The 20,194-nt window shown below is 40.6% G+C and overlaps 1 protein-coding gene across 3 annotated transcripts in view; it reads right to left on the reverse strand.

The window, feature by feature from the left end:
* The window catches only part of ctnnd2a (catenin (cadherin-associated protein), delta 2a), a 341,708-nt gene that overhangs the window by 106,742 nt on the left and 214,772 nt on the right, over positions 1 to 20,194 (reverse strand). For all 3 annotated transcript variants that reach the window (XM_030079647.1, XM_030079644.1, XM_030079645.1), the window contains exon 13: positions 6,377 to 6,509. In XM_030079647.1, coding sequence (XP_029935507.1) covers positions 6,377 to 6,509 — 133 coding nt within the window. The remainder of the gene's footprint in view (positions 1 to 6,376; positions 6,510 to 20,194) is intronic.

Here is a 20,194-nt window from a genome sequence, read left to right on the forward strand (position 1 = left end):
TGACGTGTGTGTATGTGTGAGCATTGTGTGTTTGAATGTAAGTGTATGTGCACATTCACCTGAAGGGGAATGCATGAGTGAACATGTCAATACATCTGTCAGCATGTATGTATGCATAATACATGGAATTGCATATGTATGTGTGTGTGTGTGTGTGTGTGTGTGTGTGTGTGTGTGTATGCACGGAGAGCATACACACACGCATACAAATGTTGCTGAAGATGAATTTACCAAGCTTTCTCTGTGGTCAACTGTAATCTGAGCTAAGGTCAGACCTCCATTTGCCCTGCTGCGTGCGCACACACACACACACACACACACACACACACACACACACACACACACACACACACACACACACAGTCTACATCTCAACAGACACAAGCACACTGATGTCCTAAAACACAAATGCATGCACACATAGCCTCAAATGCACACAAATACATTATCACACACACTCAACCACACAAATGTCAACCCAAATACACGTGCAGAGGCACACACACCTGTGACCAAACAGGTGAATACATACATACACACACACACACACACACACACACACATATCCAAAAATGCACATGCCTGCCATCTAGAGAAAAACTGCTTCGTTAATCATTCTTCTCCACACTTCAGAAAACACACACACACACACACACACACACACACACACACACACACACACAAACACACACACACACACACACACACACACACACACACACACACACACACACACACACACACACACACACACACACACACACACACACACACACACTGCTTTCTTGTCAACTGATCCAAGACACCGGAAAGTGATATTCTCTTTCTCTTTCTCTCCCTCTAATTTCTGTCTTTGTCTCTCCCTCTCTTCCTCCCTCTCCCTCCAAGCCCCTGCAGAGTATCTCTTTAGCAATGAATAGCAGCCATGTTGTCGCTCCGTTTAGCTGCTCAGTGTGTCCCCTGCCATCTGTGTCTGTATGGTTGGCTGAAAATAACACAAACCCTGTACAGTAGATCAGTCCGCACAGCAAAGAGCTGCCGTCTACCTGCATGGAAATGAACCATCAATCACAAGCTCTATTCCACATGATAAAACAGGCATTACTGGAAGTATTAATAATCTAGCTGAAACTCTTCACTCATACAGGTGCTTGTGCTATATCACTCGGTAAAAGACTAACATTTAAAAACACTAATTATGATTTAATTGTAGGGACTCAAAAGGGAAATATTTAACATTTGATATTTGCTTTTATTTCAATGGCCTGTTACTGTCATTTCATGAATGTAATAGGCCAGTCAGGGCTGTAATTTGCCATGATTTTAGAACTGCTAAGAGGGTTTCAACTACGCCTCTGAGCTGTTATGAAATCACTAGAGAGCACATAGACTCTCGTAGCTATTTGCTTAAATGTATCAAAAAAATTAAAACAATATTTTAAAAATCATAACTTAAAGTTAATCTTTCACTGCCCCTGGTCTGTTAAAGTGTTCTCATTTTGTCAAGTAATGACTCAAATTGCCTCCTACGCTTTTAGAAGCACCATAATAATTCAGTTTTTGCGCTATTAATTAGTTTGTAAGAGTCGTCAATTTTTCAAATGGCAAATCTTTCATTTTGGAATGAAAAAGCAATCATGAATAAATTATTACCACATATGAATAATTGTCAAGAATTTGAAAATTGTGTTAGTCATTGTGTTTTCAGTGTGCCGGTTTGTGCCAATATGTCATCAGAGCCTTTCAAGGCGAGGCACAGCGGAGAACCAAAGCTAGAGGGACCCTCAGGGATGTGGGATAAAATTATGACTATGACCTTCAACTCAAAACCATTCCTGTGTACGGAGGTTGTTGTTGTCCTCTGACTGAAAACTTGTAGTAGCTTTTCTTCCTAAGCTCTGGCAAGGTTTTTTTTTTTTTTTTGGAAAGAATGTGGAAATGTAGAGATCTGACTTTGATGCATTCTGTTTTGAGTCACCTCCTTTTGGTGGGAATCCCTGGATGATAGAGCTCTCATGTTTGTCGCCCCTAACATGCATTTTCATCTACAGCTACAGTTGAAAATTTCACAATAGAAAAACACTCAGGCAAAACACTCGAACTTGGTCACTAAGAACTAGTTTTATAGTATGTGATAAATGACACTGGGCACCTGAGACTGCCAAGATGTCACAGTACATTCACCACTACTAAGTGCTTTAAATGATATTGCTGATAATTACTTAAAAATGGGAAAGATGCGGCCGCATTCTCTTAAATTTCTGTCTGAGCATGTGTTTTTAGCACAAAGTAACGCCCCCTCTAATTCTACTTTACTTGAGTATTTCCTATTTATACTACTTCGTATTCTACTCCACCACATTTCAGAAGGAATTATTGTACTTTTTACTCCACTACATTTATTTGACAGCTTTACTTACTAGTTACTTTGCAGTTTAGAGTATTAATACAAATTACAAATAAAGTCCTACATTATAATATATTTTAAGCTACCCAGAAGTATGTAAGTAATTCAAATTAGCTCAACTTTTATCAGCAGCAACATTCCAGTGATGAGCACACAATGCATCAATAATTATAGTCCAATTATATGATTCTGAAATGGGCCATTCTGCAAAATGAGTACTTTTACTTTCCGCTACTTTAAGTATATTTTGATGCTAATACTTTTGTTCTTTTACTTAGTAAGTAATATTTTACTTAATTAGTAAAATTTTAACATACATATATAACATTTGCTTCTAACTGTGATATTGCTACTTTTACTTAAATAAAACATCTGAATACTTCCTCCACCACTGCGCCCTCTAAACACTGTACAGTATGTAGCTGCTGATGTTGTTCCACATGCAAAACTCTCTGGCACATGTCCAAGAATTGGAGCTGCCACCAAACAACAAGACTGCAGGAAGAAAAACAACTTCAGCTGCTGAACTGATCTGAGGTTTTGTTAAATGAACTTGCAATAAATAATAATAATAAATTAATAAAAACAGAAATTAATGAATATACAAACAAAAGTGATTTTTCCAGCATGTCAGTACTGGTGTTAAAGTAAAAGCCAACAATGGCAAAAAAAAAATTGTGATGCTGTGCATGTCGTCTCAGCAGGAGGATGTACAGCTGCTGAAATAAAATGAAAATGGTTCAATATTAAAATACAGACCAAAAAACACATTGCCCAAGCCGAGTGCTCCATGGTGAGAGGCAGAGATGCCGCTCCCCTGCATAAACACTCTAAAATTCATTTATGCATTGAAGTATTTTAATACTTCTCTTGTCTCTTCTCTTTTTTGCTGTTATTTCAACAAACTCTAAAATGACTATTTTCAAATATTCTTATTTTAATAATCCAATCCTTATAATTACTGAAACACAAAATAATATAAAAATGTTTATGTAGATATTCATATAATGTATTCTTTATGTTCTTCAGCTTTAAAATGGATGTTTCCATGTGTGACTGTGACAATGAGAACCACCTGTAAAATTTTGTTCTCCCCTGACAGAAATGCCAACATAAGAAAACACTGCTGAATCCCACAAATCAGTGGGTGCTAACAAAATAAGAACAAATTGTGGATGTGAACAAAATTAAGACATTTTTTCTTTGTATATTGTTTCCTGCATCTGAGCCAATATGTCACATACTGTGAGAAAATGTGGTGGACGGGAAATATTGTGACAGGAAATTTTCCATTGAAAATTCCATCCCATTTCATTAGTGGCAGTATTATTTTTTAATCATCATCATGCTAACCAATGGTAAGTTTGATAATAATCTCAAGTCATTGGGTGGATGAAATAAAAACATCATCAAATGTTGTTCCTTTTTTCTACATGGCTTCTCAGAATTTCATCAAATTCATTTGCACTACAGGCTACAAAGTACCAGAGAACAGCTTAATGTGGCTTCCTGTGGCTACCAATCTCACCTATTTTTCTTTTTGTTTCTTAGGATTGCTCAAATATTACTCATTGTTGAAAAACTGAAACAGCCAACATGAGTGTTTATTTTTTTTCCCCTGCTTCTCTTGGCTTCCCATATGTCTGTATCCACAATTGGAGCATTAGAAAGAGACTTTCTTAGAGGACAGCAAAACAAAGATTTCACTTTACCCTTGAAACTTTTCAGGTGGGAAAAAAGGAGAGAGAAAAAGAGAGAGAAGTAAACACACCCAACAAAAAGAAAACCTCGTCCACATTTAGTCAATAAGTTAAGAGGAAGCATTAACAGTAAAACCAGGTTTCTCACCATTCATGGCACCCGTGATGAAGGATACGAAAGACGAATCATGCTGGTGATATACTTTCTTTTGAACTCGGTTCAATTGGGATTAATAATTAACTTTTCTGAAGATCTGAAAGAAACACGTCAATGAGACTCAAAAGGATTTGAAAGCTTTTGCTCCAGCATTTATAACATGGCTCTGCATACATACAATCTGTATTATGAGTCTTAGGCTGATGATAGGCAGAAATAGGCAGAAATGAAGTAAAGAAAGCAGGATGCAATACTGTATTCAGTATACTATGTGACAATGCCAGTGTGGCAACGTTTGAAAATAATTTCAAATATATTAAGAAAAAACACTATTGACAATAGTTAATGGGGGGGAAAGATTTCATTGCCTTGTTCCCAGGGTAACGGGGCTTTAAGATGAACGATATTCTTATTTATCATAACAAAATGAATTAATTACTTCCACCGCAATGCAGCAGTGCAGCAAAAATACGAGTTTCGCAATGCCTGTCTCTCTTCACTCTAACAAAGGAAGCCTAACTAATATCCCGTATCTCGTTCTGTGATCTTCCATCAAGTTCAGCTTTCATTAAGCAGTTTGAAAAAAAAAAAGACTGTGTATGGGAATGAGCACAGCACTGAGTGTGTGTGTGTGTGTGTGTATGTGTGTGTGTCTGTTTCTGTGTGTATCTGTGTCTTTTCCTGTGCAATGCATGCATGTTGTGTGCATGTGCCTGCACTGCATGTGTTTGAATGCGTACATATGCCTGGTGTGCTGTGAAGCGTCAGTTTTGGCTGGCTGATACCCCATCCAGATTTAATTTGTGTACAGAGTGTTTAGTAGCCTTGGGCCTTGAGAGAAACAATCGCACAGACTGATGAAGGCAGGCCCAAGCATCCACTGCCAACACTGAGTTGCTGTTCTCTCCATTGTCAGACACCTCCATTCAAGCAATAATTACAAGTATTACAAAAGACTTGAACACTTAGGCTTCTTTCAGTGCTCTGTGAACATCAGAGTGGGAGTGGATTGGAGTGTGATGATTTGGTATGTGTGATTGCATTTTGTATCTGAGTGTGTGTGTGTGTGTGTGTGTGTGTGTGTGTGTGTGTGTGGGTGGGTGGGTGGGGGGGGGTGATGGAAGAGACTGTGAAAGTGAATTTGTTTACATGTTTGATTGTTTTCTTCTGTAGATAGAAGATAATAAATAAATTATTAAATATAAATTTGTCTTCATTTAATTTTTTCTGTTTGTATATTTGTTTAGTGTCTGGAGGTGTGTGTGTGTGTGTGTGTGTGTGTGTGTGTGTGTGTGTGTGTGTGTGTGTGTGTGTGTGTGTGTGTGTGGTGTGCAACTGAGCATTCAACAATATGGCATCACTTTTCAATAAGGGGTGCAGTAGCAGCTATTGACCGCCTCTGCAGAAATTAATTTCATAAAGCAAAAACATGTCAATGTGCTCGCCTGCAGGTAAATTGATTCTGTGGGCAATATAAGGTGTGTATGTGCACGCGCGCATGTGTGTGCGTGTGAGTGTGTGTATAAGAGCGTGTGTGGGTGGGTGGGTAAGGGTAATGAAAGAGCAAGAAAGAGAAGATTTTGTGTATGTGTGGGTGTGTGTGTGTGTGTGTGTGTGGGTGCAAGTGCACATGCTAATGCCATTGTTTCGGAGTGCTGCTAGCCTTATTAAAGGGCTTATTAGACTGCTCCAAAGGGGCTTCCATCCCAAATTACTTTGGAGAGACAAACTCTTGACTTTGGGACTAATTGAACTTTATTGCCACTACAGATGCAATTCAACAGAAGGCGCAGTGTAAGGATGTAGACTGCGGCAAACTTCATCATGCGGAACTTCATTGTGTAACTGGTTAGACGAGTTAATGCACTATTTCTCGGGGTCTGCTTGTGCAAAGCAGCTTGAGCAGTTTCAAAGACTGCAGCTGTATTCTTGTGGGTAGGTAGGAATTCACATGTACACATTCTGCTATGCCTCCCTCGCCCTACACTCACACCGATTTGAGGCTACATCTGTGGGGATACACATCAAACTTCAAATCTTTCCCTTAGCTTTAACCTATTTTAACCGCTCAACATATAACACATACACATACACACACACACATACACACACCTCGGCTTTGATCTTGTTGTCTCCAAAGCAGAGGTGCTGTAGGTAAGCAGCAGCGTTGGACTGCACCGATGGGAACTGGTGCTGCAGCATCTGGATCACCTCTGGCAGCTCCGGATCCCTCCACCCAAACTCTCTGCAGAGACACAGAAAGACAGAGGCGCTTTGGATCCTTCTGCTCTGTTACAAAGAATCTCACTGACACATGAGAAATTACTAAAGCAGTCAAATAAAATCACACCCTCAGTACACCCAGAGCTACACACAAACAAATGCACTCTTTCAAAGAAACTCAAAGAGAGAGAAAAAGGTAAATCAGAGAATAAAAATGACAGAGATAAAATGACAGAGTAAATGAGACAGAGAAATAGCTGAATGTCAAAATCAACTTAGTTCCGTTTTCAGCCAAAGAGCTCTCATCTCATCTGAGAGAGCTCTACAGGGTAAGTAACAGCGGGGGTTAGAACTGATGCATATCAAACATGAAATGCTCAATTTTCCAAAACACTGTCATTTCCCTCCATCGCAGGTGAAGGAAATGAGAAAGGGTGAGACAATGAGGCTAGAAAGTCAAATAGAGGACATCTGTAAACACTTTTGCAAATAGGAAGAGGAAAGATCTAGGTCAAACAGTATTGGAAAATAACCCTCAGCTTTGGTTTAATCTACCTAGAGTACCAGATGGGTGGGGTTTAGAATGAGGGACACGATGGAATAGAATGAGTCCAGAAAAGTCTAGAAAGTATTTGAAAGTAATAATCAACAACATTTTTATAGAAATACATTTCCATTTTACTACTTTCTATTACCAATCAGTTAATCCTATATCCAGTTCAAGGAAGCCTTCACATTTGTTGTTCTAACCAGCTGAGGTCAGGTTGGTCTTTCCTGGGAAAAATCCTCTCTCTTTGCACAAGCGATATGTTTTAGGCAGCAGCAGTTTTTTTTTTTTTTTTTTGTTTTTTTTTGGAAGAAAACAGAACTGGGTAGTTAGCATGAGCAGTGATAGCCACCACGGCTGAACAGACAAAAACATCAACGCAGAAACTCATCATCAGCAGACTTCAGCAACAGAAAATCCAAGAAAAGGACATTACAGTGGTGAGAAGTGATTTCTGCTAGGTGGAGTGCGACACGACAGCAATCAACACTTTGCACCAAAGCTGTCGCCACAATATGCTACAAAAATTTTGATTTAGTCTCATATTCAGTGTTAAAATCTTGTTTTTCTCGTCAAATCTCCCAATGGGATGAGACAATTTCCCTTGTTTCCACTGCTAATCACTTTTCTCCAGAATTTTCTTGAATCAAGTGTCATTGTCTTAATACCAGTGGGATGATGTGCCTCATTCTTCCTTATTTCAATTTATGCTTGTTCCCGAAGGAATTTTTAAAACAAGTGAAACTGTACTGGAAACAAGCTGGATTATCTCATCCCACTGGCAGATTTTCTTGTTTTAAGAACATCAAGGTTTTAACTCTTAATATTCAATTAAATGACTTCTTATAATGGATGTTACAGCAGTGTAAAAATGAGGGTGAGGCAGATTGCCACTTTGAAGGTCATAAACTTACTTTTACTCTTGTTTTACATGCCTGACACTACCTGAATTGTCCTGATATGGTAAACCAAAATACAAGCCATAAAAACAAAAAATACCACTTTTTTTTTTTTTTTTTTTTTTTTAAACAAAGCTACAAATTGACCCAGGAGTGTTGAATGACCTAAGAACAAGGATGAAGAAAATCTTTGGACAATTGCACAGCACAGCACATCTGCAGCCTGCGCACTGTCTGCAGGGTGAGTGGTGTGAGTTATGTTCTATACTTTCTACTATTAGAGTTTACACTCCTCTGAGCACACTGGACAAAGTGAAATAAATGTTTTGTCCCTTGGTAATACCCAGGAAATGGTCTCCTTTATTGTATTATTCCCTGCTGATAATTGTTTTGCTACGGTCCTCCAAATGAGGAAATTACGAGTGTGGGAGCGTGAGAGTGTATGTGGGCGACTGTGTGTGCGCGCGCATGCTTGCCTGCGTGTGTGTCGACAACCTACTGTAATATTTTCTCCAGCACCGATTCTGTAAGCCATTTCTTTGGTTCTCTCTCTCCCTCTCTCTCTCTCTTTTGCTCTATCTACGATTTCAGGGAACCCTGTTGACTACTGACATGATCGAAAGAAAACCTGTCGAAATTTTTGCGGCTCAAATCGATTGTGGTGTTTGAAGATTGATTTCGTTGTTTCTTTCCTTTACACTTGCTCATGCTCCATGCCGCAACACGGCTGACAGTAATCCCCATCAAGTCATTGTGAAAACCGCTGATTTGTTTTGCTTCCTAATTCAGCAGCCCCCAACATCAAAAAGTGGCAAATATGGGACAAATGACCTGCTTGAAGAGGGAGCATTGATGGGGTAGAGGATTTTCTATGTGTGTGTGTGTGTGTGTGTGTGTGTTTCAAGCTTTGGCACCAGGAAAAGAAGCCGTGACGCTACGCTCTCATCTCTGCCGGATCAAGCGAATCCGGACTATGAAAGGTCTGTGAAAAGCAATGCGTTCACATTTGCAGAGAGTAAACATGGCTGCAGAAGATAAACTAAGCTCTGACATGGACGGCTCTTTATCTGCTGGATGATAAGTGCTCATTCAGCCAGAAAGCAGGACAGAAGGAAGGAGGTAGAGGAGAGATAGAGGGAGGGAGCAGAAGCAAGGGATTCCCAAGGCATTTAGGGGATTTAGGAGGAGAGACCCTCAAACAACGCTCCTTAAATCACACAGCTAGATACAATCAGGCCATTTTGTGTGTGTGTGTGTGTGTGTGTGTGTGTGTGTGTGTGTGTGTGTGTGTGTGTGTGTGTGTGTGTGTGTGTGTGTGGTGCAAGATTAAGATAGGATCATGATAGGCGTTTATGTGGTTATGCCTGCCTGTGTGCACATTTGCCTCTCTGTGTGTGACTGGGTGTGTCTGATTGCACTTGAGTGTCTATGTGATTAGCATGTGTGTGTGCGTCCGTGCACCTGCGGGTGTGTACTTCACTTGTGTGAATGTGCATGCATGTCTGAGTGTGAACGTGTGTGTACGTCCCATCCATCCCCTTCAGCCTCCCAGTTCTGTCAGTGTAGTTAATAGAAAGCAGAGTGATCTGCTGATAAGATAAGCATCATGGCTCCCCATTAATTAAAAACCCCTTCCAGGGAGGGAGGGAGGGAGAGAGAGCGAGAGAGAGAGAGAGAGAGAGAGAGAGAGAGAAATAGAGAGTGAAATACAGGAAGAGAGAAGAGATGATGGGAGGGCAAGAAAGGCAAAAAACCAAACAAGCAAGAGCTAGGACAGGCGAGGTAAACTAAAAAAAGTGATAGAGAAAGGGGAAAGCAGCCCTCAGATTAGATGCCAGTCATGTCAACACAGGTGCTAATGAGAGCTACCGGCCTGGCAGACACACTGCCAGACGTCAGACCAGCGATGAGAAGCAGCGGGACGCAAACAGAGAGAGATGCAGCCCTCGAAAGAGAGGACTGATCAAAGACGTCGTGCCAACAAAACTGCAGGTTTCACACTAAATACCCACACAGCTTTTGAGGGATCTGCAGCACAATATGCTGCTCTGTATGTGCCATATTCTTTTCCTGATGTAGTCATAAATGGCCACAGCGTACGATTTGTTGACTTGCTTTTTGTAAACCTGAGCTACATGTTCTTTATGCAGTGCACCATTAGGTATGCAGATAAATGAGTCGGCACAGGTCTGCATGTTCCTGGTTGCATAGCGTACTTTGTCATTTCTAGAGGCAAACGGAGGCGTGATGCAGCGAAATGTTTGGAGTGGAAAGCTGAGGTATGGCAAGGGAGCATTTTGATGTACTGGGAATACAGGCTGGTGGCATGGGGGTGGTGCAGGAGGAAGAGAGGGGCAGGGAGACAGAGTGATTTAACTGGGACAGAGGAAAAGACTGCTGTGGGATGGTGGGGCTTTGATGCAGACACACACACACACACACACACACACACACACACACACACACACTCACAGAGACACACACACACTCACACACAGCAGGAAAAAGAAACCCTACAACAGTGTTTCCCAACCTTTTTTGTCTTGTGTACCCCCTGAGCCTTTTTGTCAGACCATGAGTACCCCCTCACTCATACCTGGCTACGGGGGGGGGGGGTAAACAGCAAAATTTCAGAGTAATTGCTGTCTGGCACGATTGTACATCTCTCTGACCTCTCTTATGCTCCTTTGAAATTTGCCATTAAGTGCTGAGCCCTCAGCATGCTCATAGGTTTTAAATAATGCTATTAAAAGCAATAATTTTAATTTCTTTACTCACTGTTCTATTTCCACTACAGTCCATCAAAGTAGCTTTACAAGAACTAAAAACTACAAGAAATACCTTGAATAATCCAACTACATCAAACTATTCTTCATAAAAATTTATTGTAGTGTCAACAAAAAACAAAGCAAGATATGGCATCAAATAGTGACATACAGTATATGTTTGAGCTGTACACAGTCCCTTTTAGATCAAATAAGAAAATGAAATGAAACTATGCCACAAAATAATGCAGTTTAAAATGCAAAAAATAGTTATCTATCTAGAGACAAACTCAAAATATCAGTAAAATATGAACTATTTCTGACATTAGTATCCTGACAGACTTTTTGAAAGAATAAAAAGCTCAGTATTTGCTCCTCCTGTGGTCTGTCCTCTCTCTCCCTCACTGTCCTGCACTCGCTTCAGCCTGTAAACAGTCATTAGCTGTTAGCTTAAACAGGGAGCTGAAAGAGGCAGGTTTTGGACCAAGCAGGGGAAAAATATCACTTTTCATATTCCAGCCTTGTGCTTGGTGAACAAGTGGTGTGATAAATGACTCACTGGCTTTCACTTGAGGAGGTTTTCTTGCTAGTTCTCATCAGGCTGCTGCCTCTCAGGCTGACGGACTGACTGAAAGTTACGAGCTGCCGCTCTGCCGGCAGCAGGATGCGGACCAAACCACTGTGAGGCATGGGGGGGTCATAACTTTTAAACACTTAAAAACACACTATTTTACATTTATAATTAGCACCGCTTGCATTGCACTTTCATTGAATATTACTATATTATTCAAAATTTATGGATGGAGGGGTCTTGTCCCCCCCGACACCCCCGGGATTTCCGCCTATGTTTTCACGTACCCCCTGCAATGTGCTCGCGTACCCCTAGGGGTACGCGTACCCCCGGTTGGGAAACACTGCCCTACAACACATGAAAACACAAGGATTATCAAAGGATTTCTTTCCTTTCACAAGATTTTTCCTCATTCCCCTCTCTGTTTTCCTCCCAAGACGGCTGAACTTGAATCTAGAGCAATCCCAGTGTGACATACACATACATACACATATGCACACACATACTGTATACATACACAGTGAGAAAGCGGTGCTCATTCAGCATCATCAGCCACTGAGGGAATACACACCAACAATAGTGACATTCTGTGTTTAACATTGCTGATTTGCACACAGATTGGCTAATTGTTGTTGTGATTATTTCTAATTCCCCTGCTTTGGTGACAGGGGCAAGTTTTTAGTAGTGGAGAGAGATCAGTGACATGACTGTATCTCCCTTTTGATGCATCATTCATTGTCATGTTCCCTGTATCCCTGAACAAACACTCAATAATATAGACAATGTGGCAAAGGCAAAGATAACTGCCGATGGATGAATAATGTAATGGCGAATGAGCCAAACAACCCGACAGCTAAAAAAAGATGAGTGCCATTGGGTTATGAAGTTAAGTGCCTCAGGTTCATTGCACCGTCAAACTAACTGCAGAGAGAGGCAGTTGAGTGGAATGGCCTTGGATAGATTTGCTATGAATCATGCATTTACACCCTTCCCTAGTGAAAAAATGACAACATCCAGGGGAGAAACACAGTAGACCTGCACTTGCAGTTGTTCCTTGTGCAGCGTTAAAAGGCATCATGAAGCAGCGCAATTACCTGTGCATGGCATTTGTCATTTCTGCTATTATATATCATGGACAAAATTCAGGAGTAACATCCTAATTTTGTTTAATTTCCTTTTAAAATTCATTCACATTTTAACCAGTGAGTTTCAATGACTTTTTTTCATGACTTTAAATTCATGAATTTAATTTCCATGACGAAAAGAAACTACTGAACGCTAAATATGTTGTGAAAATCAGTCTTTACAATTACAAATAATGTATGAGCCTCACTAAAGCACATGAGTAACATACATAAACCGAGATAAGTTTTTAAGCCCCCCCCGCCCCTCTGCCAGTGTCATTTTTTAAGGTTAGTCCACGACGTCGCGACAACATTTGCAACCGACCAAAAATATGTCTATCATTTACTTGCAGAGGTGTTATTTTAGTTATTTTGAACCTTCATACAAACTGATTCATGATTTCGTACAATGGAAACCTACTGCCACAATAGTTTCCACCTCTGTTCTTTTTCTTGATCGGTCAATCAGTCTTGCTTTAGTTGCTTGAGATTTCCATGGTTTTTCCCAAAACTTTTTACCCCCAGAAAATTATAATTATAATGATCTATAATTATCCAGGTATCTCTAACTTTTCCATGGTTTGTAAATCATACTTTCAAATTCACTGACTTCTTCAGGTTTTTCAAGACCGTATGAATCCTGTCCTCTAAAGTGTCCAAGTCAGAATGTTGGTGTACTAAGTGTATGAGGTGTTGTCCAAATCAAATAATCTTATAATTGTGATAGACCACAATAGTAGACCACAATATCTATCAATATTCAGCATTATCAGTTTAGCAGTAGTCATGCAGTCCCATGTAATACATTATATAAAATGCATTAGGGTGGTGTAGGAAGTAATGCCATAACCCTGCAACTGGAGTTCCTGCATCCACACTACCTAAGTGTCCTTGAGCAACAGACTGAACAAATAGCAGCATTAATCTGCAGCTGACACTGACCTCTGACCTCCCTGAAATCAGTACAGATATAATAGTTTCTGCTGAGCAAACAACCTCATAAAAGATATCAGATTCATAGCACATTGCACTGCATGTATTTGTCTCATCTCATAATGTACAAGTTGTGTGTATGTAGTACAATTTTACAGCGCCTCATAATTTACTTGTTATAGAGTGATGTGTTTATGTTGTAAAGTATCATCAGAACACTGCAGATGCATTATAACTCCATTACATTCACAGCATGTGATGTACAGTATAATATATGTAATGTCCTAAAAATTTAGGATGCATCATTTATGATGCCTCCCAGCTTCATAGTCCATCCATCAGCATCAGCACGGCCCACAATGCATCTGGACTGACAGCTCCACACAGGAAGCTTGTCCCGCTGGCCTTAATCTGATTGGACAAGGCCTGTCATGTCTGTTAACTGATTGGAGGGTCAGGACTGGACAGACTGGCAGCGTGCATACCAAAGCAGATGCTAATTACGATCCTGACATCAATCTTCATCACTGAGTGTGGGAGGCAGAGGGGGGGAGAGAGAGAGAGAGAGAGAGAGAGAGAGAGAGAGAGGATCTGGAGGCACAGAAAGAATGAATGAATGATGAAATAAAGAAAGGAATGAGAGATGGAAAGATGATACAGTGTAAGAGAGAGGAATAAGCGGGGAAAAAAGACAGATGCAATTTAGGTAATTTACTGTCTTGATGATCAAATTTCTGCTCTTACACAGGAGAAGCTGTGCTAAATGAAAGCTTGACTTTGACAAAGGGGTAAATGGCACACTTTTCAAATATTGGCTATTAAATCATTCTAGTGGTTCACACACTCAGTCCACATACATCCTTCTCTCTCTCTGCAGAAAGTAAGATTTTGTGTTTCCCTTCCGGCATCCTCTTTCTCTTTCCCGTGTCTGATACAAACCTTTTCTGTCCCTTCCTCCCTGTTTCTACCTTCCGATAATTAATTTCTTCTTTTTTTGTCATTTTTTCCAATTCCTTTCTTCTTTTTGTCATCTAACAGTTTTCCATTTAGTCTCTACTTTCTCTCTTTTGTTAAATTTCTCCATCCCTGTCTCTAAATAATCTCAGGGAAAGAGAAAACCTATGTCTGTGTGTGTACTTGAGTTTACAGTATGTGTGGCGTAGGCCTAGATACGTATACAACTTCTTTATGCACGTTTGTATGAATTTGAGTGCCTGCAGTAACTGTTTCCATTGGATGTGCTTCATGTGCATGTGTGTATACTGCACAAATATCTGTGTGCATCAACGGTGTGTGTGTGTGTGTGTGTGTGTGTGTGTGTGTGTGTGTCTGTGTGTGTGTCTGTGTGTGTCTGTGTGTGTCTGTAAAAACCTCATCCATGCCAGCTCATGTGGAGTCTATTACTGAAGTGATCTCCCAAGGTAAAGTCAATATGAAGAAGAGACTCCAGCAATTATACAGATAAACAGCAGCCAGGCTATACTGAATGAGATGCAGGAGAAGATGCAAGTAAACATTGACTCCAAATGCAGTGCTGGGACTCTTTAATTAAACGAGTAACTTAATTAAGATGCTATCCAGGAAAATAGCCAGAACTGTTGATGTGCCATACTGACAAATGCTTGAATAGAGAGTTCCTACTCTGCCAAAGCGATGGGATTCATGTCACTACAGCTGAGATGAACTGATTTTTACACACATTAAAAAGGTTAAGAACAAGCCTCTATGTAAACCCAAGAAATGCAATGCAAATGAGAACAGTGACACACACACACACACACACACACACACACATATATCTATATCTATATATATCTATATCTATATCTATATATCTATATCTATATCTATCTATCTATATATATATATATACACACACACACACACACACACACACACACACACACACACACACACACACACACACACACACACACACACACACATCAGGGGTTCTCGAATGTATTACTCAAAGGTCAGAATCTGATTTTTATTAAAAGTCAGATGTCTAGAATTACTGGCAGTAACAAAATAACATAACTGTGGCCTGCCTGGAAATTTTATTCAACTTTGTATTTACTGCCAGATTTATTTTTTTTAATTTCTCTAAAATGGAGCAAGATTAAAATGAGATTTTTTGTCACAACATCAGACATCCAAAAGTCTGATTATAGTCCTAGCCAAATATTGACCACCAGTGTATGTACTGTGATTTCACAATAGACAGCAGTAAACATTATATTTATCCTCACAATACAATAAAACATAAATGGCAAACACGATTAACACTCCCCTGACCTCAGCTAGAAATACTCGTAGAAGACAGCGCTGACTGGTAGACTGCTCTGTCATTGCTCACGTGAATTTATCTCCTCTCCTCTGCTCTCTGTGTTTCAACTAAATTTTGGTTCAACCCCTCCACACACACACATACACACACACTGAGTAGAACAGAGAAGGTGAATCAGTTCAGGGTAGTGTAACTCAAGCTCCACTTGTTATTTTACTTTAAGTGCAATAAAAACTTTGCGCCAGCCTCAAAGCAAGTTCTCCGGTGTAAACGTATTGCATGAACTCAGCAGTAACAACACACAAAATAAAAAATGCCACACAACATAACGTATTGTATTCATAACATAGGGTATGGGCTGGGTCTACACTGACTTGCCATTCAGCCCGGATGTGGATCGCGGTCTGGACCCTGGAGCCCTGGTGTATATGTACTGCATATGGTGGTAGTGGTGAGGGTTGAGGATCTGAGCTGTGTCTGAAGTGATATCTTGCCTTCAAACAACAAATAGTAGGAGTTTAAAGACACATGAGTGTGAATAACTAGTTCCTCTGCTTTCTGATGACATTGGTGTTTATATGTGCTTGTGTTTTTCTGCATATTTGAATGTATGTTTGTGTGTGCTGGCGTGCTTTTGTCGGTTTTAAAATGTGAATGTACTAAACTAGCATTTTATTCTCATTTTGTTTTGTTTTGTTTTTTTTTTTTGTCATGTTCTCTTGGCCTTCAGCGGTATTGTGTCTCAAACTCATACTCTATTTACTGTTTGCTGTTGTTAACATCACCAGCTGATCTTGCTTCCTTTGTCGTGTGGCACAACAATGTGTCACCTGTTCAGTCTTGTATCCATTATTTGTCTAGGTGGTGCCGAGAGAAATGTCATTCACCCCTGTTTGTGTGAAAATTTGAAGATTTCTATTGAAATACTATTTTAGTATTTGGTCTGTATTCATCTAGCAGTGGTGCATCACCACAGCCAAAGACATTACCACCACTAATAGGGTAAATGTGAAACTGTCTTGCTACAGTATGATCAAATTTACATGTGTAGCCCAAAGAATTTAGAAATAATGACTGTATTACAAGAAATACAGTCAATAAGACAAAAAGTAATAGACAATAAGTAATACAGGGCTAGAACCACAACTTGAAACATAACTTAATTCCAAAAAGCAACAGATATGGGACAAGACTACAATTATCGCCCAAAACACTGCAGCTGCAGGAAATTGTAGAGGAAACACTGCTGCTCGATTCTATTTGATTCTATTCCACTAAACAGTTTCTGTGTGTGTGAGGGCAGAGCTCAGTGGAAGCTGACTGAACAGAACAGAAATCCCGCCACAGTAAGGATGATCGATGGGAAGAGGAGTGGAGAGAGGGCGAGGCATGTAATGGCAGGATAGACAAATGGAGAGATAGAGACGGATGAATGGAAAGAGAGGAGAGGAGGTTGAAACCCATCCAGAAAAAAACGGTGGACAAAAAAAGTCAGTGGTGAGTCAGCTGAAATGAAAACACTTCATCCTCTCTGGCCCTCTCCCGCCTCTTTATGTTGCTCCACAGTCACTGATGGGCAAATGACAATGGCTCTGGAAATGGCAAAGGCCCTCTCTGCGGGCAAATGGAGAAGTTAGTATGCAGGATCAGAGAGAGAGGGAGAGAGAGAGAGAGAGAGAGAGAGAGAGAGAGAGAGAGAGAGAAAGAAAGAGAGAGAGAGAGAGAGAGAGAGAGAGAGAGAGAGAGAGAGAGAGAGAGAGAGGCCATTATTGAGAGACTGTGTCATACAGACAACAAGCAAAGGAAAGGATAATGACATAGACGGCAGTTAGAGTCGTTTCTTCTCTCCTACTCTCCACTTCAGCAAGTGAATGACTTCAACTTGCTACAGCCACATGAGGCCTCCTTCCTCTCCTCCATCTCCCTTTCATGCTCTCTATCCTTCCGTCTGGCCATACCTCCATTTCTCTGTCTTACTCTCTCTCTCTGTGTGTGTTTCTCTCTGTCTTAGATGAGTCTGGAGTTTTTCAACCGGGAGCCCACACAGCAACCGTGCAGACAAGGAGAAAAATCAATAAGCCTCCTCTATGGTATCTTCCAACAGGGGATAGAAGCTCAGGAGGTTGAATAAGAAGGAACAAAAGACCGAGTGAGAAGAATGAGAGGTGGTGAATGAGCCTGAGCGATAGTGAATGGGGCAGAGATAGGGGTGATGGTGGGAAAATTGCTTGTAGTGGAAAAATATATGGCGCAGGCAAGCCCAAGCTGAAGCAGCGTGTTCCTAATACATTTGTTTTCGTAAACAGTACACAAACACACGCTTGGTGCCTGGTACAACTTAAAAACTTTTTGTAAAATGTCAAAAAAGGGCACACTGATCATAGTGATGACTATGTGGGTTTGCCGTTCTTAACAAGAAGCAATTCATGCTGATTGGTGACTTAAAAAAAAAACTATTTTTTTGTTTTTTGTTTTTTTTCAAATGCAAGTATAAAACACCCAATTCTTCTTTGATGAGGATCACATATCTTAAAACTCGCTCTGTTTTCTAGCTCTTAACATTGTAATTCCATAGTAGTGAAGGCATGAGAGTGCACTTCACCAGCAATTCTTGTAAGTCTTGAATGAGTAGGAAGAGTGATTATGCTAAAAAACGCCAAATCCAAAGGACTACTCACAAAGAAAAGAGGGTATGGTACCTTTTTTCTTTGAGCACTTGGATTTGATTGTGTTCTTTCACTGTATTAATGTCCTTTGAACTGCTCTATCACTCAAATACCTCCACTTACAGCAGTTCATAAATGTTGGCTTATTCTATTCTTTGCTCTTACTGTAATTTGCTGTGGATAAGTGTGACTACTTGAAAATTAAAATGTAGAAAGTGTCATTTAAGAGGCTCTGCGTGAGAGAGGCTGGGATGGGTGGGGCTGGGTGAAGGGGAACATTAGTGTGCGGGGCCATGGAGTGATTTGCCGGGGTAAGGAAAACACAAACGCCTGCACTGGTCCTCCCAATTAGCTGAACACACAGAATGGGAGGCCTAATCGAATAGGGCATTAAGCTGACGGACAGGTGTTCATTTATAAACACACACGAGCATACACTATCGGATGTGTGCGTACACGTTGCAAATACACGCAGGCACGCACGGCCATAGACAAACATTCCAAAAAACATGCATACATAAACAAACACACCCACACAAATTACATAAACACACACATGCATATGCAATAGCGCAACCACACACCCTTTGCATACTGTATATGCATTGCGGGCAAGAACGCAAGCGTCCACATATAAACACACTTCGACAAACCAGCTGGAGCACACACACATAGATATACAGAACAGGGAAAAATACACACATATTCACACAGTTATTATCCCACATTTGCTGATCGGTAATTTCCAGCCCGGTGGCACTATTCCCTCACCACACAGTGCAATTACTGGATGTTTACACAGGCAAACAATAGGCCGATGAAACATACACTCAGTCAAACATTCATTAGGCGGGCCAATAGAGGCTGAGGTGACCTAGACCATTACAGTGTATCACATACCTCCCTCATTAAGATTGAACTGTGTAGTTTTTGTGTCCAAAGCAGGAAAAAAAAAAAAAAAAAAAACGAATAATTGGGTATCCTTCGAACATCTGTCCCATCCAAAACGCATTTTGTAATGGTGGATAAAAGTACAATAAAAGATACAGACTTTACCTTGTCCAAATGAAGGTCCACAGCTCTTATTTGGGATTATTTGCTGCCACAACATTTTAGTCCATTCAGCTTGGTAAGAGTTTGACAGAGAAAAGCAGATGTCTGGATATTAAAATGGTTTTCATTGTGCACCTGTTCATTCATCAAAAAGTAGACACACTCAGCCCCAACAGACATTTTTTTGCCCCACCTACCGTAATGCAGAAACACAGATGCCGCAGCTGGCGGTTACTGTAGTTTGTGAATATGGGCTGACAGCAGGTAGTAAACTTATATCACTAATTTGTTTATTATATAGAGAAATTATCTTGTCACCTACAGATTATGTGTTAAGTTTTAGCAACAATCCTTAGAATACGAGGTGAATTTCTGAGCAGACTGATGACGAAAACTGACATCGGTGAACTGCCATCAGCAGAATGCACCACTACGACATCTGACCAGATTGAGAAGAACCACTTTAACTTCGCCCACGGTACAACACAAGTGAACAAATTGACCAATCAAACTCCCATCCACTCGCCACTCAGCCAATCAAAGTGCAGGCTGAAGATTAGGCTGGCGGATGAACGATGCTGGGAAATTACTGTCCCATTGTGTCTTGATTTGCACGCTGAGATGCAATCATGTCAACGAGTCTACTCTGGCCCCAGAGCGACAAACAAGAAAGGTGAGCTATTTTTACTGGGGTGATGCTAATGAGGATGCTGCTTTCTGCATGTGTGTGTGTGCACATGAGTGTGGTGTGTGTGTGTGTGTGTGTGTGTGTGTGTGTGTGCGTGTGCAACAAAGGCATCATCACTCTTCACCTCTAATGAAGGTGTCAGGGTGTCTCACCTTCGTCTTGAGTGTGTGT

The sequence above is a fragment of the Myripristis murdjan genome, chromosome 20 (genome assembly GCF_902150065.1).
Source record: "Myripristis murdjan chromosome 20, fMyrMur1.1, whole genome shotgun sequence".
In the NCBI taxonomy this organism is placed as follows: domain Eukaryota; kingdom Metazoa; phylum Chordata; class Actinopteri; order Holocentriformes; family Holocentridae; genus Myripristis; species Myripristis murdjan.